At 48.0% G+C, this 22,621-nt stretch overlaps 1 protein-coding gene across 2 annotated transcripts in view; it reads right to left on the bottom strand.

Moving 5' to 3' along the window:
* Smg5 (SMG5 nonsense mediated mRNA decay factor) overlaps window positions 1-20,744 on the bottom strand; it is a 30,566-nt gene extending 9,822 nt beyond the window's left edge. Inside the window, exons 1-13 of one of the 2 annotated variants that reach the window (XM_026404907.2) lie at window positions 20,519-20,744; window positions 16,027-16,125; window positions 15,095-15,218; window positions 14,009-14,165; window positions 12,214-12,303; window positions 10,732-10,821; window positions 9,970-10,048; window positions 6,072-6,197; window positions 5,911-5,979; window positions 5,237-5,445; window positions 4,451-4,588; window positions 3,498-4,097; window positions 883-1,058 (exon numbers count right to left, since the gene is read on the bottom strand). In XM_026404907.2, the coding sequence (XP_026260692.1) occupies window positions 883-1,058; window positions 3,498-4,097; window positions 4,451-4,588; window positions 5,237-5,445; window positions 5,911-5,979; window positions 6,072-6,197; window positions 9,970-10,048; window positions 10,732-10,821; window positions 12,214-12,303; window positions 14,009-14,165; window positions 15,095-15,218; window positions 16,027-16,125; window positions 20,519-20,592 (2,031 nt within the window). In that variant the 5' untranslated portion in view covers window positions 20,593-20,744. Of the gene's footprint in view, window positions 1-882; window positions 1,059-3,497; window positions 4,098-4,450; window positions 4,589-5,236; window positions 5,446-5,910; window positions 5,980-6,071; window positions 6,198-9,969; window positions 10,049-10,731; window positions 10,822-12,213; window positions 12,304-14,008; window positions 14,166-15,094; window positions 15,219-16,026; window positions 16,126-20,240; window positions 20,314-20,518 lie in introns of those variants that run through there. The other variant, XM_026404908.2, reaches the window with a different exon arrangement.
* Window positions 20,745-22,621: the final 1,877 nt, after the last annotated feature.

Raw genomic sequence — 22,621 nt, 5'->3', positions numbered from 1 at the left:
CCACATTCCAGCAGAAGCTTTTCTTTCGGCCCTCTTCATGTGCCCATTCTGGGACACCTCTCCAGGGATCTGACCTAGTTCGTCCACCGTCACTACCCTACGCCTCCTTGATGACTAACGACTGGGCACCTGTCCTCAACGTGGGCACACACCCCAGGATGTACCTGGACCTGGCTTAAAGCTCTCGTCTAGGGAAGGGGGAGAGCCACTGGGAAGAATCTTCCACAGCAGGGCAGGTGGACTCCTGGGGAAAAAAAGACTCTGATACAGTTGGGTGCCGTGGCCCACGCCTGTAATCCCAGCGGCTCGGGAGGCTGAGGCAAGAGGATCGCGAGTTCAACACCAGCCTCAACAATTCAGCGAGGCACTAAGCAACTCAGCGAGACCCTGTCTCTAATAAAATACAAAACAGGGCTGGGGATGTGGCTCAGTGGTCGAGTGCCTGAGTTCAATCCCTCGTACCCCCTAGCCCCCACACAAAAAAAACTCTGATAAAAATGAGAGGAGGAGAAACAGCCATGACCCACCCAGGCCCATGGTACAAAGTGACCCGGAGCCAGTGCACCTTCCTTGGACACCCGCTCAACCCTGTCCCAAGTTCCTGCCTCCTGCCGCCATCCTGCACTCCACCTCTCCCTGCTCTGGTCTGTGTATGCTGAGTCTGGCCTCACACACACACTCTCATCAGGCCACTCATGGCAGGCATTACGCTCAGCATAGGGCACAGAGAGCAAAGCAGGCAGCCTTCTTGCTGTTCCATGGCCACAGGCTCTTTGAGGCAAACATCAGGCCTGCTCCTTCCCTAGAGCCCAGCCCAGAGGTCCCTGACAACAGGTCCCTCTGCCAACATCCTGGGACCTGACACCGGGAGACAAGGAGCACCTGAGCACACACGATGATGAGGTCAGGGTTGGTCCGCAGCCAGTCCAGGAAGACCTTCACAGCAGGAAGCAGGCCCTCGGCCGTCAGCACCTGTAGCTTCTCCTGCAGGCTACGCTCGTTGCGACAGGAGCGCCCACTGGACTCGCTCCCTTCTGACTCAGAGCCCTCCTCAGACACTGGGGTTGGGGGGAGAGAGAACTGGGATCAACAGCGAACGGCACTTTGCAACAGGCTTCAGTTCTGTTGGGGGACAGGCCACCTAGATTCTTCTAAGGAATTTTGATATGAAAGAAGTGGGAAGACCACCTCAGTGACATTCATGTTGCCCTTACAGTTTCCTGGCATAAGCAAGATCTTGGGATTACTTACTCCAGTAAGACTGGCAGCCATTAGGAAGTCAAACAACAATAAGTGCTGGAGAGGATGCGGGGAAAAGGGCACTCTTGTTCATTGCTGGTGGGACTGCAAATTAGTGCAGCCAATTTGGAAAGCAGTATGGAGATTTCTCGGAAAGCTGGGAATGGAACCACCATTCGACCCAGTTATTCCCCTTCTCGGTCTATTCCCTAAAGCCCTAACAAGAGCATGCTACAGGGACACTGCAACATCGATGTTCATAGCAGCTCAATTCACGATAGCAAGACTGTGGAACCAGCCTAGATGCCCTTCAATAGATGAATGGATAAAAAAAATGTGGCATTTATATACTATGGAGTATTATTCTGCATTAAAAAATGACAAAATCATAGAATTTGGAGGGAAATGGATGGCATTAGAGCAGATTATGCTAAGTGAAGCTAGTCAATCTTTAAAAAACAAATACCAAATGACTCCTTTGATATAAGGGGAGTAAACAAGGACAGGGTAGGGACGAAGAGCGTGAGAAGAAGATTTACATTAAACAGGGATGAGAGGTGGGAGGGAAAGGGAGTGAGAAGGGAAATCGCATGGTAATGGAAGGCGATCCTCAGGGTTATACAAAAATGACATATAAGAGGAAAGGAGGGGTAAGACAAGATAATACAAATGGAAGAAATGATTTACAGTAGAAGGGGTAGAGAGAGAAAAGGGGAAGGGAGGGGAGGGGAGGGGAGGGGAGGGGAGGGGGGATAGTAGAGAATAGGACAGACAGCAGAATACATCAGACAAGAGAAAGGCAATATGTCAATCAATGGAAGGGTAACTGATGTGATGCAGCAATCTGTATACGGGGTAAAATTGGGAGTTCATAACCCACTTGAATCAAACTGTGAAATATGATGTATTAAGAACTATGTAATGTTTTGAATGACCAACAACAAAAAAATAAATAAAAAATAAATAAATAAATAAAAAAGAGAAAAAAAAAAAAAAAGAAAGAAGTGGGAAGTTGGGCACAGGGATGCACACCTGTAATCCCAGTGCGTGGGAGGCTGAGGTAAAGGACGGCAAGTTCAGGACCAGTTTCAGCAAGTAAGTGAGGCCATAGCTACTTAGGGAGACCCTATCTCAGAAAAATAATAAAAGTGATGGGTATGCGGCACAGTTGTAAGACTGCCCTGGGTTCAATCCCTAGTACAAAAACAAAAATAAACAAAAAAGGGAGAAAGAGGTGGCAAATTCACAGTCAGACCTCTGCCCAATTCTTTAAGGCCCCTAACTGTAGCTTCTAAACCAAGGGCTTGCTGCCTTCCAGTACGATTCTTTCAGACTCAAGCTAATTTGTAAGACTGGTCTAGAGCTATTTGCTCAACCAATGTTTATGAAGTGCTCACTCTGCCCTGGAAGACAGGGCCAACAGTCAGAAGGGAGCTCTCAAGGAGGGAGAAAAACAGGGGGCACAGGTTCCAAACAATTACCCTCAACTCTCAACCCTCTACTTTGTAGAATAGAATACGGAACAGGGCATTTCACCTCTCTGAACAACAGCCTCTGCGTTTCTTTCATTCACTCAAAATGAATGGGGATGTCGCTCAGTGGTAGAGCACCCCTGGGTTCAACCCTCAACATAGCACCAAGGAAAAAAAAGGTTGGGGGTAAAAGGCAGCCCTGGAGACAGAGCTCAGTGTACAGCACTGCGTGGCAAAGCCTTGGCTTCGGTCCTCAGCACGAAAACAGAAAAGACGACAGCACTCAGGGTAGGGATGAGAACTTTCATGACTGCTCCGAAAATTCAAAGTCAAACAACACCCTGGAACCATCTAGCCTAATGCCTCACGCAGAGCAGGTCAACAAACGCTTGTGCTGCTGAAGGGCACTCTCTCTGCAGGCAAGATCCTCAGAGAAGTCCCTCCACCCCACCTACCCTGATGGGGACAGGTTTCCTAGCTTCCAGAGGCCCAGAGGGACCTTGGTGGCAACTGGGGAGAAAGCTGCAGTTGCAACTGTGTGAGAAGAGAGCCCAAACACTTCCGGGCAGTGTCGAGTGGGAGGGAATGGGACACGAGTGAGACCAGGAAATGGGTAAGGAAGTGAGCAAGAGGAAAAGTCCTCAGGAAGACCCTCCTGGGCTGCCCTGTTGGAAGAGTCAAAGGTAAGGCAACAAGGGTAGGAAGAAGTGGTTCACAGAGGGGAAGAGTGGCTTCCCAGGGCACGGAGGTGTGGGCCACGGCAAGATGGTGAGGGTGACCCCATACCTGGCTCTGAGGGCCTGTCCACATCCCCATTGACACAGGGCTGGCGGCTGGTCACGGCATGAGGGTCGGCGGTGGGCTGGAGGAGCAGGTTGCTGAAGGTGGGGGCCAGTCGGAAGCAGCGCTTGGTCTGGAACATCTGGGTGGACATAGCTTGGAGGTTGCTGGCAATGCTAGCCTCACTGGGGCCCAGAGGGCCATTGAGGGAATCAGGGGCCTCGGATCTGGCCCGAGGGGGCTCCAGTGCTGGGGATCGTGTCCCCTCCTCATCCTCCATGTCTTCCAGGTCTGACCGGGACTCCTGGCTGTTCATCTCCGAGTCTGTCTCGGCATCAAAAGCTGTGCCCCCACCTTCCAGACTCTTGTCTGAGCCACTGTCAGAGCCCTCGCTGGCCCGGGCTGAGTCATGGCTTGAGTCAGACTCAAATCCTTCACTCAGATCGCTGTCATCACCAGCTTTGGGCGGATGCCGGCGGCGGCGGAGGCAGGAGAGGCGGGAGAACTTTCGGCTCTTTCTACCCTCGCCAGCTTGGGGTGCTGTTGGGGGAGGAGGCTCAGGATCTGGCTCCTCTTTCTCCAGTGGCTCCTTGGACTCGGGCTCGTCTGTGGAAAAAGGAAGGTCAAATAGAGCCTAGCGAAAAATTACAGCCTGAGAGCTGGAACATTCCATCCACACCTCCACTCCCGGCTGAGCATCCCCCACCCGCCCCCGCGTTTACGCCACGGAACCCAGGGCCTCGAGCATGCTAGGAAGGGCTCCACCACTAAACTAGATCCCAGCCCTTTTTATTTTTAGCAAAGGTCCTGCTCAGGCTGGCCTCAAACTCCAATCCTCTTGCCTTAGCTCCTGAGGAGCTGGGTTCCAAGTCCGCTCCGCTGCACCCCAACCTGTTCCCTTTCACATCCCCGTCCCCACACCAGTCTCTCCACAGTCACCACCTCCCCCATTCTCCCACCTGTGCCATCGCTCTGGAAGGCCGGGACAGGGTTTTCGCCCTCCTCGAGCTCAGCCTGCAGCCGTATGTTGACATGGTTGACGAGGTGGGAGAAGAGGGCCAAGGTGAAGGCAATGGCTGCACTGTACTGCTTGGATCCTGAAGCCAGGGAAGGCAGGCGTGAGGACCCAGGCCTGATGAGGAACAGGCACCTCCAGCTCCAGCCCCATCTTACCTGTTCTCAACTCATCCAAGGATCTGACTACACTTCAAAGCTTCTGCTAAGGTAAAAAAAGATTTCCCAAGTCTCTGGACCATCGTCCTTCTGACAGTCTAGAACGCACCAGCTCACCCTGTGCCCCCTCATGGAAGCACGCCTTCTTGTCCTGGCTCAGGATCCCTAGCTTCAAGGTTCTTCCCAATTACCCAAGAACTTTGCGCCTGGCCCTGCCCCTCCCCTCCTCCCTTCAAATCTTGCTCTACATACACCTCTGCCAGAAAGGCTTCCCCAGGTGCCTGGGTCAGAACTGTGTTGGTATCATCAGCTACATATTTGGCCCTTCTCCTGGCCAAGTGTGTACATATCTGTGTGTGTGTCGGGGGGGAGGGGGGTATGGGGGACACTCTGTCGCCTTTGCTCATTCACAGGAGGCCACATAAGGTGAGGTTCTTTGGCCCTCATTTCTCCCACATCCAAGCAGTGAAACAGTGAAGGGGCTGTTTGTGGAAGGAAGTTTACATGTAACGAGCTGCAAAACAGGGCGTGAAGTCCGGTCAGAGGGGCAAGCGGGTCATGAGGAAGGTTACCTGCTCTCTTCAAGCTGTGCACACCCATAAGGCAGATGATGACCATCTGAAAGAGGAGCAGATCCGGGAGAAACGCGTATCCACTCTCATACTCCTCCTCCTCCTCACTGGCCAGGCTGAGGTTGGGCGAGGAGGGCAGGTAGAAGAGACAGAGGTTGAAGTCCTCCAGGACCGACTGGCAAAGGGAGGTCAGCTCGGAGTCCACAGAACTGTGGAAGGGCAGGAGTAACAAGGCAGGTCAGTGCTGGGCCCGAGGGAATTGGCAATGAAGACTCAGAAAGACTACGGGTCTTACAGGTGAGACCAGGGGAGGAGACAGGGCCGGGATGTCTCCAAAGCAGACAAAATGGGCGTGGCTCTGTGGAAAAGCACTTGCCCCCCACAAAAGGCCCTGGGCTTCATCCCAGCACCACAAACAAATAAACAACACAGAGCAGACTAAACAAAATGGGATGGGGTGTGGGTGACAGTTCTGTCTTCCACACTTAGGACCTACTTTGTCACAGAGGGTGAGCTGCTAGGAGAATGGACAAAGAGCAAGGGGTGCCAAGGATGGAGAATTTCCAGTGGAGGCAAACTCCAACAGGCAGAGCCCTCTTCGGCCTCCTGTGCAAAGCAGCATCCTCACTGGGGCTCGCACAATGTGATTTTTGCTTCTGTTTTTCTCCACTCACCTGCTTTTGGGCTGCAGGAGGCTTTGCAGGTACATAAAGTTCACCAACAGTCTCTTAATATCCTTACATCTGAAACAAGAGGAGCCCAGGTAAATGTTAAGTGGCCCCAAAGTCCCCGCTGCACTGACAGGAAGGCCCCGTCTTACCCAGACCCCACCCACCTCTTTTTGCTGGGAGAGAGCTTCCGCGCCTCGCACTTCTTCAGCTGGTGGTACATTTTGGCTGCCTTGTCATATAGCCGCTTGAGGTTCCCGTAGGCCCCCTCAAAGGACACTTCTGACTGGATGCTGAAGGAGATACGAGGAGGAACTATTGAGTCTTGGCAGGGGAGAGGTGGAGAAGGGCAAGTTACTCTACCAGGGCTTTAGGGAACAATGTCACTAGTATATATAGACTGTCCCCCACCTCACCTTATATATATATATATATTCAGGGTAAAAGACTCCTAAGCTACCCAATAAAGTACACTCATACAACTTCCAAATTTGTTGCTGCTGATGTTTTAAATATGTTTTTTAGTTGTAGATGGATACAATACCTTTATTTTTACTTATTTTGACGCAGTGCTGGAAATCGAACCCAGTGCCTCACACGTGCTAGGCAGGCACTCTCCCACGGAGCCCCAGCCCCAGCACTTGCTGTTGCTTTTGCTGTACTGGAACCTAGTGCGCCACCACTGAGCTACACCCCCAGCACTTTTTATTTTGTATTTTGTGACAGGATCTCACTAAGTTGCTCAGGCTAAGCTTGAACTTTCAATTCTCCTGCCTCAGCTTCCCAAGTTGCTCCCAAGAGCCACTGTGCCCAGCTCAACTTCCAGATGAATCTGAGTAACTGATATCTTACTCTCCTCAATATCCGGAAAATAATCCTATTCTACATTATGACCTTAACTTAGTTTAATCACTGAAATACATTATCCTAACTACAACAGGCAGCATTTAACGAGCATTTACTACGAGCAAATATATCTACCCACATTGTTGCAGTTAATCCTTCCAACACTCTTTCAAACACAAACACGTACTAAGCATCCCTTGTGTCAGGTACATAGAGTGCCCTAGCACTGTCCACACTTAAAGAGAGGAAAGGGGGCTGGAATTGTGGCTCAGTGGTAGAGTGCTTGCCTGGCATGCGTTAGACCCTGGCTTCGATCCTCAGCACCCCAGATAAACAAATAAAAGATCCACTGACAACTAAAAAAAATTTTTAAAAAAGAGAGAAAAGGGAGCCTGTGAGAACAAGGACATTGCCCAAAGTCACACAGCTGACTCATGGCAGAGCTGAGGCTCCGAGTCCACCTCACTACAAAACCAACAACCTCGGCACTACTTCACAAGCTTTGTTTTTTTGTCTTATTTTTAAAAAACAACTTTTAGGGGCTGGGGCTGTAGCTCAGTGGCAGAGCACTTGCCTAGTATGTGACAGGCACTGGGTTCAATCCTTAGCACTATATACAAATAAAATAAAGGCATTCTGTCCATCTAAAACTACAAAAAATTAAAAACAACTTTTAGGCTTGGAAGTATAAATCTGTGGTAGAGCACATGCCAAGTACACACAAGTCTAATCACTTTCAGGACAGTCTATGCCTAGCATGCAGGAGGCCCTGGGTTCTACCCCCAGCACTGCAAAAAAAAAAAAAAAAAAAAAAAGTATATATATATATATAGTATTTTAAAAATTAAGATAAAACAACTTTTTAGTTATAAAAAGCAAGGTGTAAAAAGAATATACATTGGTGGTAAATTAAAAGACAGTCATAAATTCTTTGATACTCCTCCTGCTGAGAAATAGGGTTCCTCCCTTCAGTTTTACAGCAGGAAGGGCTCTGCAACAGCTCTGACCAGCAGACATGGCAGAAGTGGCTGGAGGTCTCTGAAGTCAAGCATTAAGAAACTAGCACAGCCAGGTGCTCTGGCCCACGCCTGTAATCCCAGCGGCTCAGAAGGCAGAGGCAGAAGGATCAAAGCCAGCCTCAGCAAAAAGCAAGACACGAAGCAACTCAGTGAGACCATGTCTCTAAATAAAATACAAAATAGGCTGGGGATGTGGCTCAGTGGCCGGGTGCCCCTAAGATTAATATCCTTGGTACCAAAAAAAAAAAAAAAAAAAAACTGTATAGCAAAGAATCTTGAATCTCCACTATGTAGCATCCACATTCAGCTGAAATAGCACCCAAAATAGAAGGAATGATAAATTCTTTAAAAAAAAAAAAAAAAAAGAAAGAAAGAAAGAAAAAGGAGAATAAAAGAAATTGGCAGATACTGTAGGTATTGTGACACATGACTGTAATTCCAGCAACTTGGGAGGGTGAGGCAGGAGGATCTGAAGTTGAAGGCCAACATGGGCAATTTAGCAAGACCCTGTCTCAATAAAAAAACAAAAAAAGAGCTGGGGGTCTAGGGTTGTGGCTCAGAGGTGGGGCGCTTGCCTGGCATATGTGAGGCACTGGGCTTGAGTCTCAGCACTGCATATAAAGAAGTGAACAAAACAAAGGTTCATCAACATTTAAAAATATATATTTAAAAAAATAAATAAATATATATATATATATATAAGAGCTGGGGTGGAGACATAGCTCAGTGGTAAAGTGTCCCTGGGTTCAATCCCCAGTACCAAAAAATTATTATTATTATTATTAATAATAATAGGACTGGGGTTGTAACTCAGTGGTAGAGCACATGCCTCGCACGCATGAGGCACTGGGTTTGATCCTTGGCACCAATAAAAATAAATAAAGATATTGTGTCCATCTACATTAAAAAAAAAAGAAAGAAAGAAAAGAAATAGAATAAGAATAAAAGAAAAACTGACAGACTCTACTTCTAAGTCTCTCAGGGCATACACGGTTCACTATTAGATCGTAAGGCATTATGTAAGACGTCGATCTACCTTGAGGAGGAGACCACCTGGAGAGCCCCTGAGACTAAATGGAAGATGGGGTCCAGATGAGCCAATCTTCCAGACTTCTCAGACCTCTAGATCAGGTGAATTTCAAAGAATTCAAGGGTTGCCCACTAAGCCCTGCCCAAATGCCTTAACTCATAAAGCATGAAATACAATTGTTTTAGCCCAGGAGAGTAGGCTCTCAGTGGGACCTCCCAGATGTGCTTGGCTCTATTTTGAAGTGATTTACCCTAAAGCAAGCTTATGAGTGTGATGGGGGCCAAAAACGAGTAAGAGGGGCATTCTCTGAAGCACTCAAGAAATAGGAAAGACACACGGAACGTCATAAACCGGGTAATCACACTGAGGAAGGGACGGCTGCAGTAGCACAGTGGGGGTGCCAGGCTGCCCTGAGCTGGAGAGGCACCCCCCAGAGCTAACCTGTGGCTGATACAGGCAATGGATTTCCTTGACCTTGTGAACCCATGATTTCAGCACATGGAATCAGAAGGCAGAATTAGGTCATTTACTATATTACACTTCAATGTTTGATCATTTAAGCTAAGAAAACCATGCTATCCCCTTTGTTTAAAGCCCAACTCACTTTATAACCTCTCCTAAGAACCATTTGGCTTTAGACCTGATTAAGTGATCACAGGGAGTTTTCCAGGCAATTTATTCCATACTATAACAACCAATTTAACCAACAGCATTCGGGGCTACCTATCAGCCTCAGGGCACTCAGTTATGAGGACTCAGTACCTCAAGACTAAACAATTTTGGGTGCCCTGAAACTTTTTTTCTTAATTTTAAAAGCTGAGGCTCAGACCCAAGGAAGCACTGACCCATCCTGCTGCTAAGCTGGTCCTTCCATGTTACAACATTGCATTAAGACATCGAAGACCAAGAATCCTGAGGTTCTTGTCAGAGGCCACTTGGGTAACATTTTATCAACTTTAGCAAGTTTACTTCCTTCTTCAGGAAGACAGCAACCCTGTACTCTGCATAAGATAGCGTGTAGTTATTTTAGCTGTCCTAGTGTCTACAAATCCAGGTGGCCTGCCCTTAATCTACCATCCCCCCATCCCTTTGAGCCAGGAGCTACAGAAAGAAGGAAAGAAGACAAAGCAGGGGGATGCAGACAGGAAAGCAGAGAGGACAAATACTCACCAACGCAAGTAGCAATACATAGCTTCCACATTATAGTACTTGCTGCCCGCAAGGGTGCCCAGCTGGTTGAAGGGCATTCCTGGAAAGAAAGAGAATTCATGCAGTTGAAGGCCACAGTATTCAGCCAACGCTGCCAGGCCCAATCAACGCTGGGCTTATGGGGAAAACAGGTGGGTCTGCAACAACTCTGGTGTCTCAGTCGATTGGCAACTTAACTTTGTTCCTCCAGAAGATTCTTCTGGTCTCTTCTCACTTCCTAGCAACCTGCTTCCCCTGGCTGGCCAGGGGTCACCTGCACTACTGAGGCGTACTTCTTCACCTGCCACTGCGGCTCTTCTGGGGCTGATGGAACTCCATGGCGCCCCGTTCTCTCCCCTAGCTCAGTGTCTTAGCTCTGAGTTCCTTCCCACATGCAAATCCCCATCTCTACCTACAACGGAATCCTACCCTTTCTCCCACTGCATCTCCTGTGGGGACAGTGGAAGTATGATTTCCTCTTTCTACAGAGACCTCATAGATAGGGAAGTCATTGTCCCCTTCTTCTTTCCTGCCTCCCTCCTTAGCTGACATTTCCATTTCTCCTCTCTCTCTACCACCTTCTGAGCGTGTTATAAGGTGAAGAATACACATCCAAGGTGAAGTATGAGAGAGCTGAGGGTGGCGAAAACCTGGAAGAAATGAGTATGCCCACTATCTCAATGGTACTATCTTCCTCTTGAAAAATGATACTGGTTCGGAGGCCCAACTAGGAGGTTCACTTACCAATCTGGGGAGCCACTGACAGGGCTTGGTAGTAAAATCTCTCAGCTAGCAGCTCAGTGTCTACACCTGCTAGTTCATTCTGATAGCGTGCTGTAGGAAAGAGAGGAAGAAGGGGAAAGAGATGATTCAGAAAACTCTCTCTCCCCCTCATCAAAGGCCCATTCTGAAAAGCCATAACGAGAACCTGGTACAGAGGGACCGAAGCTGTTTAACAGGTTGTGGGTCTCAGACACGGTCCTGACTTGCGTGACCATGGGCAAGGGGCTCAATTCTGTCTTCCTTCAACCCTACCCTTCTTATTTTTATTTATTTATTTTGGTACCGGGGATTAAGCTCAGGGGCACTCAACCACTAAGCCACATCCTCAGCACTATTTTTGTATTTTCTTCAGAGACAAGATCTCACTGAGCTGCTTAGCGCCTTGCCATTGCTGAAGCTGGCTTTGAACTCGCAATCCTCTTGTCTCAGCCTCCAGAGCTGCTGGGATTACAGGTATGCATCACCACGCCAAGCCAACCCTTTTTATTTTAAGACAGGGTCTTGGGCTGGGGATGTGGCTCAAGCGGTAGCGCGCTCGCCTAGCATGCGTGCGGCCTGGGTTCGATCCTCAGCACCACATACCAACAAAGATGTGTCCGCCGAGAACTAAAAAAATAAATATTAAAAAAAAAAAAAAAAAAGACAGGGTCTTGCTAAGGCCCATACTGGCCTTGAACTTGAGATCCTCCTGCCTCAGCCTCTGAGTTGCTGAATTACAGGCATACACCACTGCACCCAGCTAAACAGGATCTTCTTGATTTTCTCTTCCCAATGAAAGGGAGCCGCTACATTTGTTTGCAAAGACCTCTCATATTTGGTCCTAGAATGCAACTGCCAGATTCTACAGGTAAGACACTGCTAATGACACACTGGTCTGCCTAATATGAAAGAGTTCACTCTCTGCACACAATGCCCATTACTTTAGGAGTGGGTTGCAGGAAGGGACAGAAGGAACCTTCATCAATAAAAGATACTCTGCCCAGCAGCTACACACCAGCAGCCTAATGAGGCATACCTGTCTATGAAGTCTAGAGACCCACAGCCCATAAAACAAGAGAGGGCTTTTCCATTCTCAGAAATATGTGTCAGACAGAGAATGCTCCCTGAGGTCCTGCTTAATTAAATTCCTACTCGTCTAGAAGCCAAAAAAGATAAACAAGAGCATCAAGGGAGAAAGATAACAAGTTAAAAATCTTCTTAACCCACTACTGAGCACCTTGACATTCTCAGAGCTCAAAGGTCCTTCCCCGTGTCCCATATTCACTGGTCCTCTCTGACCCCCAGGAGGGATCACTATCAACAGACTGGAGGGGAGAAGTTATCAGAGACCAAACCATTTCTTCTGCTCTTTACTCATGTAAAAGGTGGTACCAAAACTGAAGCAGCCTGGGCCTTTCCCATGGCCCCAAAGAGAGGAAATAAATAAAAGGTGCAGGTTCTTACACAAGTCTCCCAAGTATACCAGACATCGGTGGCATGCCATCTGTGCCCAATCCATCTCCTTCCCTGAGGCTGACACTGGCTTCTTGCATCCTGAAAGACAGAAAGGTTGATTTCTGAGTCCATACCTCTGTCCCCACTTAAGCAGAAACATTCTTCTAAAGTGGATAAAGGAGGAAACTCGAGGACCGGCCTTGGAACCATGTCTTCTGGGCAGAGAAGACATTCATCTAAGATGCAGACAGATACAGAGGTTCACAGGCAGGATTCACCCACAGGACAGGAAGGAACTGAAAGAGGAGGACTAGGTCCTGAACCCAGGACAGTACCCTGGGGGTGCCCCTTCCAGAAAGGAGGAAGAGATGAGGCTCAAAAATCAGGAAGGTTACGGGTGCCTTTTATGGAGCTATCTACATTAAGATAAAAGGCTGGGGTGGAGATGGGAAACTAACTTGCCCAGAAGAACGGCATGTGAGTGAGGCCCAAGCAAATGCTCCTTTCTGCCTGATGAGAGCCCAGAGAGGAAAGGCAGCACGGAGAGTCTTCCCAGAGAGTAGACAAGTACGCTTGCCCTGCCTGAGGACTAGCGATGGTCACGGCGAAAAGTGTCTGGCTATCCCCTCTCGCTTCAGCTAAGCAGCCTTGTGATTTTGGTTCAGAGAGCTTGGGCTCTTTGGGTGGCAATTTCCCTACTTGCCAGGTACAGGTTTAAGCGTCCACAGCATTAACTTAATCCCCATGCAACTCCATGAAGTAGTTAATACTCCTGTTTCACAGTGGAGGAAATCAGTCACACAGCTAGGGAGTGACACAGCCAGGACTCAAAGCACAGTCTGGCTTCAGAGACCATCCTCTCAGCCATCCCAACTGACAGCCGCTCTGAGGGCTTTGGAGCTCCTATTCTGAAAAGCCCTTCCAAATGTTTTCTGTAGAAATCTCTTAGTTGGCTGAATGAAGAAAACATCAATGAAGAAGAAAACTAAAATGGTTTGGGGAACTAACTCTTTGAAAAAACTTTTGAGGATGTGGACCCAAAAGTTCATGTGGCTATCTGGTAAAACCTATGGACATCATCTTGGAATAACTTTGTTATTTTACAGTACTGAGGACAGAACCCAGGGCTCGGGCAGCTACACAGCACCGCAGCACCGAGCTACACCCCCAATGTCCAAAAATGTTTTTAAATGCACAAAACACAGATGCTCTGCTTCTGACCAGAGAATGCTATTATGTGGTGGCAAGGACATGACCTCCACCTCTGTCTGTCCCGATGGGGGTGGGGACATGGTTCAGGGGAGGAAAGGGGACACAATAAGGACAATCAAGGGAAGGAGCTCTACAGGGTAGCTGAACTGAAAAGAAAACTGCCAACTAGAAAAGGTAAAGCAACTGCAGCTACCAGCACCTCCACTGCAGAAAAGGGATCTGCACTGTCCTGAAAGACGGCCCACAATCTGCCCAACATTTCTAAAGACTTCACTGCCTTCCCCAAGCTTTGGGAAACAATCTCTAAAGTCAAAGAAACAGTGCTGACGAGATTTACCTGGGAGAGGAAAAGAAATATTATTACTATCCTCTTCCAGACCCATTCTAAATGTTTCTGGTTCCTCCTCATACTGGCCCACAATTCCAAGCTCTCCCCTTCCTTAACATCTTTACCCTACCTCGTAAGACTGGTTAAACCCAGGCTTCATGAAGCCTGGCTGGGTCACAAGCTCTACAAACTCCGAGGGACAAGGCGGCAAAAAGTGAGGCCCAGGAACCTTCTCCTCAAATCCACCTTTCCGGCTGCACTGACCTATAAGAGGGTCGGTGACGTGGGTCCAGTCAATGCAGCACTGTAGTTCAAGCTGGTAGTGGGACTGGATATAGAGAAGGAGATGCTGGTAGAAGCCAATACCAGCCACCAGGTGTGTCCTGTAGGCACATTCCAAGGTGCTCCGGCTGTGGATGTGCTAGAGATGGGAAAGGGAAGGGGCTGGCTAAACAATAAGCTCACAGTACCATTCCCCCACTCCCCCACTCCTCCACTCCCCCAACCTGCTTATCTCACTGAGAAAACCAACTTTTTTTTTTTAATTGAACCCAGGGGCGCTCTTATCACTGAGCTACATCCCAGCCCCTTTTATTATTTATTTATTTTTTAAAATTTTTTAGTTGTAGACAGACACAATATCTTATTTTTATGTGGTGCTGAGCATCGAACCCAGTGCCTCACACATGCTAGGCAAGCGCTCTGCCACTGAGCCATAACCTCAGCCCCCCTTTTAAATTTTTTTAATTTATGTTTATTTATTTACTAATTTATTTATTTTTTAATAACTATTTTATTTTTCTTTATGTGGTGCTAAGGATCAAACCCAAGGCCTCACACGTGCTAGGCAAGTACTCTACCACTGAGCTACAACCCCAGCCCCAATTTATTTAAAAAAAATTTTTTTGTTGTTGTAGTTGGACACGATAAATACCTTTATTTTATTTATTTATTTTTAGTTTTTGAGATCGGTTCTTCTTACAGCACTGAAGTTACTCTCCAACTTGCCATCCTCCTGCCTCAGTCTTCTGAGTTGTTAGGAGGTTACAGGCTTGTACCACTGCACCAGCCACGAACTTATCTCCTTGACTCTGGAACCTCATCCACCCTGCTCTCTTCTCACTCACGAGTAGCCCCTATGTCTTTGGATCTACCTCTCTGGTCACCCCATCTGGGACAGGCTCCCTTCCTTCTTGAACTTCAGTTATGTCTCGACTCCCTCCCTCCTTTCTGCTATCTTCCCCGTGGCTTCCCTGCCTCCAACCATGGTCTAGGCCCAGGTTCCCAGGTGTCTCTTCCTTAGCTCCCCTCCTCAGTCGAGTTTCTTCCCAAGTTCTAGGGCCCCCTTACCTTTTTGTTAGTCTTGATAAGCTGGATAACTTCATAGTACACCTTTCTCCACAGCAGCTCCTCAGCCTTCCTTCCATAGTCCACTGGATGCAGGAACATAAGCTTGACGCAAAGCTCACGCAGCCTGGGAGTGGTAAGGGTACATCAAAGAGATGGCCCATCCCTTGGTGAGGGACACAGAACTGAGGGCAGGAGCCATGTGCCATATACCCTCACCGACAAATCTAAGTGCTTGACAAGAGATAATCAGAGTCAATGTGATCCAGAACAGCAGCTGTCAAGAAAGTAGTGCTCGAGCCCCGAAAAACAGACACAGGAAGCAACAAGGATTTCAACAGTCTTCATTTCCCCCCTGCACCTCTTTCTGGGCCTTCTTTTTTTGGGGGGGCGGGGGGAGAAGAGGAGGTTATCAGGGACTGAACTTGGGGCACGTGACCACTGAGCCACATCCCCAGTCCTATTTTGTATTTTATTTAGAGACAGGGTCTCCTAAGATGCTTAGGCCCTCACTAAGTTGCTGAGGCTGGCTTTGAACTTATGATCCTCCTGTCCCAGCCTCCTGAGCTACTGGGATTATAGGCACGTGCCTCCGCACCCAGCTTCTCTCTGCCTTCTTGCCCCTCTTTCTCTCTTTGCCTCCATGGCCAACTCCTTCAAATGCTTTTTTTTTTTTTTTTTTTTTTTGTGGGGCAGGAGTTAATTTGGAATTTAACTCAGAGGTAGGCACCCTACCATCAAACTACATCCCATCCCTTCTTCGTTTTTGAGACAGGGTCTCACTAATCTGGTCAGGCTGGTCTGGAACGTGCAATCCTCCTGGCTCAGCCTCCCAAATCACTGGGATTACAGATATGCACCACCACTCCTAGCTCAACTGCCATTCCGGTGGAGACAGACCAGGAAGCGTTCGGGATTGGTGGTCTCCAACTTACTTGTTCCTCAGGCTAATGTTCTCTGGTTTGAACACTTCTTGATAAGCGGTTTTGTTGCAAAGGATGAGGTCAAGTCGATGCACAGCCTCCACCACAGCCCTGTAGGGAAATGTAGGCAAAGAGCCCTAGTCACATGCATGCATGGTTCCCCTCAGATGCTGACTCTAGAGGGGAGGGAAAATAACATGACTGCAGCTAAGGTCCACACAAAACAAGATGAACACATCCTCCATCTGATACACCAGCGCCCCCACCAAGGGGCATCTGGAAACCGTCCATGATGAAGGCATTCTAAGTTGTCACAAGGGGTGCAGGATGTGTGTGCTACTAGCATTTAGTGGGTGCTGACAGGATAGCCCACCACAATAGAGAATTATCCTGTTCAATATGTCAACAGTGTCAAGATACAGAAACTGTGACGTGGGAAGATCGACTTTCCAGATGGAAAGAACGCAGGCTGCGATGCCAGCAGAAAAGCTTTCGAGTTTGAACCCTGGCCGTGTCTTTGGGCAAAGTATCTAAACATTTAAAAGTTACGATATCAAAATAGACATAATAGTAGCAGCTACTCAGAGGACTGTTGTAAGGATTAAATGGCAATAATTTATCTGTAGTTCTGTTACATGGTAAGCATTCAATAAAGAATAGTAGAATGAATGGATCATTATTATTATTCAAGGGTTTATTATCCCTGACATAAAACCTCTGATGTAAAGGTCTGCTTTGGAATTGCAGGGTATGGGAAGGTAAAGGGGACTCCTGAGCTGCTTAATCATAAGTCCTGGATTCTATTGAAAGACTATTTTGCATAGTGGTTGAGTGTAAGCTTGAAAACCAGACTGCCTGGGTTCAAATCCTGACTCCATTTCTTACAAGTTTTCTGGGCCTGAGCAAAATATCCAACTTCCTTATGTCTCAGTTCACTCCACTATAAAATGAGAATATGATCACCGACCTTATGAGGATTAAATTAGCTAATATACAAAGCACTTATGACAGTGCCAGGTACATAGCAAACACAGAGTTAGCTTCTAATCTTCTTGTTGTACAAGGATGAGGGGAAGAGTCAAGACACTAACTCTATCATTACAGAAAAGAAAGCCACAGAAACTACAATGAATGGCCAAGAAGTCCCAGAGGTAGGTGTCAACTCTGGAAGGGTAAAACCCAGAGGACAGCAGGTAGCAGCTGTGAGAACAGGTGAATCAGACACAGCTGTGAACCAGAAAAACAGAGCAACCAAAAAACAAAGGGTGATGATTCCCAGAACAAACTGAAATGTGTTCCCAGCTCAGGGCAAGCAGGCTGGCACTTGGTGGTGGTGGTGGCTTAGGTGGTACACCAACCAATAAAAGCTGCTCTGTACAGGGCCAAGTGACTGCCAGCACCCAGCTGAGTGGGTGGGACAGCAATGAGGCCTTCTTACAGCAGGCAATCTTGAGAGCTTAGCATTTCTCCAAACACCTTCTGGGCTATCAAGAGATGAGAGTCAGGCCCTTCTAGCCAGCCTGGCCCTCAGTGCCAGGGATAGCAGCAGTGAGTGATTTACTGACACCAGCTTAGTCCCCAGGGCAGGGATTTTTTTTTTTTTAAAAGAGGTAGTGCTCGGGCTGGGGATGTGGCTCAAGCGGTAGCGCGCTCGCCTGGCATGCGTGCGGCCCGGGTTCGATCCTCAGCACCACATACAAACAAAGATGTTGTGTCCGCCAATAACTTAAAAAACAAATAAATAAATATTTAAAAAAAAAAAAAAAAAGAGGTAGTGCTCACTATATTGCCCAGGGTAGCCTTGAATGCCTCAGCTCAAAAGAGCCTCCTGCCCCAGTCTCCTGAGTAACTAGGCAACAGGTGCAGGCCACTATACCCAGCAACGCAGGGTTTTTAACATCAGTGCCACAGTCAGATCTAACAGGAGTGTATGCATTTTTCTTTTTGGTGCTGATGACTGAACCCGGGGCTTGTAGCTAGACAGCTACAACTCTAGCCCAAGTGTATTTTTATAGATAGCCTCCAGAACTCTCCTTACATCCTAATCTAAAAAAGGTTAATAATCACTACTCTGGGGGCTGGGGTTGTGGCTCGGTGGTGCAGCACTTGCCTTGCACACATGAGGCACCAGGTTTGATCCTCAGCACCACATAAAGTAAATAAATTAGTAAAACAAAGATGATGTGTTCTTGTTCAATTAAAAAAAATTAGAAATAATAATCACTACTCTGGAAAATTCTTATCACAAATGTATAAATTTGAGAGGGCTCAGCACTTTTTCCCCATCAGATCATAAGGTCTTTTACTAAACTATAATCTTGGATTTTTTTTTTTTTTGGGGGGGGGGTTTACTGGAGATTGAACCCAGGGAAATTTACTGCTAAACTACATCCTCAGGGCTGGGGATGTGGCTCAACTGGTAGAGCGCTCGCCTGGCGTGCGTGCGGCCCAGGTTTGATCCTCAGCACCACATACCAACAAAGATGTTGTGTCCTCCGAGAACTAAAAAATAAATATTAAAAATAAAATTCTCTCTCTCTCTCTCTCAAAAAAAAAAAAAAAACTACATCCTCAATCCTTTTTTATTTTGAGACAGGATCTCTCTAAGTTGCTGAGGTTAGCCTTGAACTTAGAATCCTCCTGTGTCTATTTCCAAAGTCACAGTCACGGGGATTACAGGTATGCACCACCACGCCCAGCTACTGTTGTCTCCTTCACTATTATAATCCCAAACCTTGCACGGTGTTAAAAAGAAAATATGTTTTTAAAATAAATAACTCATTAACTAGCCTAATAAATTAATTGGTGCTTATGTCCCTTCCAGCAACACTTCTGCTTCTTTTTCTTCTGTCACTCATAAAATACTTCAGAATTTCCTATCTGTAAATAGCTAGGTGTGGGAGTTTCCCAAACTTACTGAAACCCAGTGATAGGTCCATAGTTTAACCACACAAATAATTTAAGAAGAGAAATTGGACCTCCCTCCCAGCTCCTTCCACCAGTCACCACTGTTATAACAAATAAATATAAAAACAGACTGGCTTCCTGAAATGTTTACCCTACTCAAAGCCAACACTGCACAATTAGACAATTAGAGGCACAGATACCCATGTGCACACATGTAAGCCACACATGTAAGCCACACACGAAAATACACTAGTTTAAGTCAGTGTTGTGAAGGTCAGGGTTTGAGAAAGAACTAGATGGGAGAAAAATTAGAATGGCTGGAGCCATCCCCCAAAGCTGGAGAGAAGTAAGGAATTTGCAGACACTGCCTACGCTCTGACAGGCAGCAGTGACACTCAGCAGCATGATGAGGCCCACGTGCCACCCCTAGCCAACTCCTCACCAGCTTGGGGACTGCTTGGGACAGCCCACAGTGGGTGCCCAGGGGCTGCTGGATTGGATCACTCTTCTATTTTTGGAATGGCCTATACTCCCCTCTGCTTTCTGGCTTACAAGGACAGAGCAGACCGGGATGCCTACTCAGGGAGGAAAAGACAAGACATCCTCTTGACTCTTTCACTGCCAAGATGGGGCCCAGGGCTCTGAGGGTAGTCTTTTCAGGCAAACATTTCTGTTCAACAGAGATGGGGCCAAATGAAAATCCCAAACCCTACTTCCTACTACAAAGCAAAAAAACTCAGTTTGGTTTCTATGCTTCTTCCTATTATGATCCAATTCCAGGGCCCATGTTCCAGTTGACCTAAACAAAAATTCTTCCAGCCAAATTGGGAAGACCTCATACTGCCCGGTTCCCAGCAGAGGCCTGAAGAGCTGAATGTGTGACTTGAGGAGTAAGGAAGGCACTGTGGAAATTAGAAACCAGGAAGGGAAGTTGCCTGGTAAAGGACTGTATTCATGAGTCCTTAAATGGGCTTCCATGTCCTCAGAACAAGCTGCACCCAAAGTCCTTCATGACCCTTCCAAACCAACACAGCTACTCTTTCAGTCTTTCTTCTCATACAGACTCCCCCAATTCAGAGATTTATGGGACTTCAGAGTGCATCCAATCCAAATCTCTCCTTTTAAGGAAGAGGAAACTGAGGCCCAAGGTCATGCAGCAAGAGCAGAGCAAGGACTTGAACCTGTTTCTGCGGATTCCTCCCTAGGTCTCTGACCTGTAAATCTTACAGGGCTCTAAGCACCGTTCCCCTTCCGGGTTTTTCTCCATCTGTGACCCCCCATCCCTCACCCAGCCAACCCCTCCTGTCCCCCATTCCCACCTTATTGCCATCCCATTTCTGCAAAGCTCCTTGCCCACCCCAAGCTCACTGCGGAAGGGCTGACTCCACGTGCTTTCCTCCAAAACTCCCACCCACCCAATTCCTCCACCCGCTTCATCCCAGGGTTAGGAGACCCCGCCCCCGACTCGGTCCAAAATTGCACTCTCCTCCCCCGCCCGCGTCCGAGCCCGCACCGGGCCCCGCCTGCGCGGGAGGCCCCGCCCCTCGTCGTCCCCCACTTGCCCCAGCAGCTGCACTCACGCCCCGGCCCCGCTCACCGGTAAAGCCGCTTAGTGTGGAGGACCTTTGCTTCGGGCTCGCTGCTTTCCCCTGTAGGGGGGCCTTGGCTCATGGTGCCCGGGTCCGGGGGCGGCTCCCGGTCACAGGCCCCCGCCACCCACCAGTGCCTCCACCACTGCCGTCTCCGGCCTTAGCCGCAGCCGCCACCGCCGCCGGCCCTGCTCGGCCGCCATCGCTGTGAGGCGGCTGCCCGGGACAGCTCCTCCTCCGCCCGCCAAGTCTCGCGATAGCAGCTCTATTGCTGCGGGCCAGTGGCCTGCTGCTCCCAAATCTCGCGGAAATCGTTTTCCCTCCCGGGAAGTTACCAGAACTCACTCGGGGCAGCATGGCCTCTTTCCGGCTTCTCCCAGCTCTGGAGAAAAACTTTATTGGCAAAGCTGCCGGAGAAGAGACCACGAAGCCAGTGAGGCGGCTGAAGCGGAGCTGGATCTGGGGAGGTGGACTCCCAGCTGGGAGAGTGACTGCTGTGTCCAGCAGGGGTCATTAATCCATCCTTGGGCCTCTTAACCCCTCCCCATTTGAACCGAGCCTCCTTCCGATTACTGATTACAATGATTCCAACCCCCTTCCCCCAATGACATGGACAAAATTAGGTGTTTGTGAAAGTTTCCTTGGAGAGGCCGAGCATCATGTAGAGCTAAGGCTGTGGAAGATGTGGCTATTGTAGAAGCGCCTCGACCTTTCATCGTCCCCTGCCAAAGATTCCCAGCTTGCAAGTCCTCTCATTAATCCAGCAAACATTCGTTGAACACCTGCTGTCTTCCAACAGCGTGCTGGGTTCTGGGCACACAGATGAGCTAGCTAGACCCTGTCCCCGCCTTCACAAAGCTCCAATGACCTCAGGGATAAGATGACATAGACATGAGGAGTCAGCCCGGCCAGGTGGTGCACACCTGTAATCCCAGCGATTCAGGAGGCTGAGGCAGGAGTATAGCAAATTCGAGGCCAGCCTCAGCAATTTAGAAGACCCTGTCCCAAGTGACCCACGCCTGTAATCCCAACGGTTTGGGAGTCTGAGGCAGAAGTTCAAAGCCAGCCTCAACAACTTAGCAAGACAAGACCCTGTCTCTAAATAAAATACAAAAAAAAAAAAAAAAGGGCTAGGGATGTAACTCAGTGATTAAGTACCCCTGGGTTCAATACCTGATACCCCCCCCCAAAAAAAAAGAGAGAAAGAGAAAGAATTAGAAGCCATTTCCTTATATTTCTGCCCCTACTCCCCATCCTCTCATTAGAAAGATCAACTCTCAGCTCCATATGTACCTCAGTAGAAGAGCATTTGCCTAATATGAGAGGCCCTGAATTCACAAAAAATGAAAGATCATCTCCTATCTAACTTGAATACCTATTGCTTTCTAACCCTTAAGCCTAAGCCAAGAAGCAAGGTGTTTGGGGGCCTATGTACACATTATAATGGGAATATCAATCCCTATTCTACCGTTATACCCCTGGCTGCAGGCACTAATGCTTTCCATTCCTGAAACTGCCTTAAGTCCCTCCCACCTACTGGCCTTTCACTTGTGCTTCTTCTGCCTGGAACAATTGTATACTCTGATTTCTCACTGGGTTCAGCTCAAATGTTACTTTATCAAAGACGTTTTCCCAGGGCTGGAGATGTGGCTCAAGTGGTGCCTGGCATGCATGTGGCCCGGGTTCGATCCTCAGCACCACATACAAAAAGTGTCCACCGATAACTGAAAGATAAATATTAAAAGATTCTCTCTTTAAAAAAAAAAAAAATTTTCCCCATAGACATAGTCTTAGTGATTTAGTTGTGAGGCTGGCCTCAAACTTGCATTCCTTCTGCCTCGCCTCCGGGATCACTTGGGATTACACACATGCACTACAATGCCTGGCTGGGCCTTCTTTATTATCTGTTACCCCAATAGAAGATAAGGTCAAGGGCAGAGACTTTAACTGTCATCTTCTTCTCCTCTGTGGCTGTGCGTAGAATAGTACATAGCTAATAACAGTTGCTTAATAAACATCTGTTGAATGAATAAATGTGCAGATTGTTTTCTAGGTATCCTACTCCAAGCATGCTTTGGTGTATGAATTCATTCTCCCCCCCCCACACACAC

This window comes from Urocitellus parryii, chromosome 11 (genome assembly GCF_045843805.1).
Source record: "Urocitellus parryii isolate mUroPar1 chromosome 11, mUroPar1.hap1, whole genome shotgun sequence".
NCBI classification, from domain to species: Eukaryota; Metazoa; Chordata; class Mammalia; order Rodentia; family Sciuridae; genus Urocitellus; species Urocitellus parryii.
The sequence above is the reverse complement of the archived record's forward strand: the minus strand, read 5'-3'. Positions and strand labels throughout refer to the sequence as shown.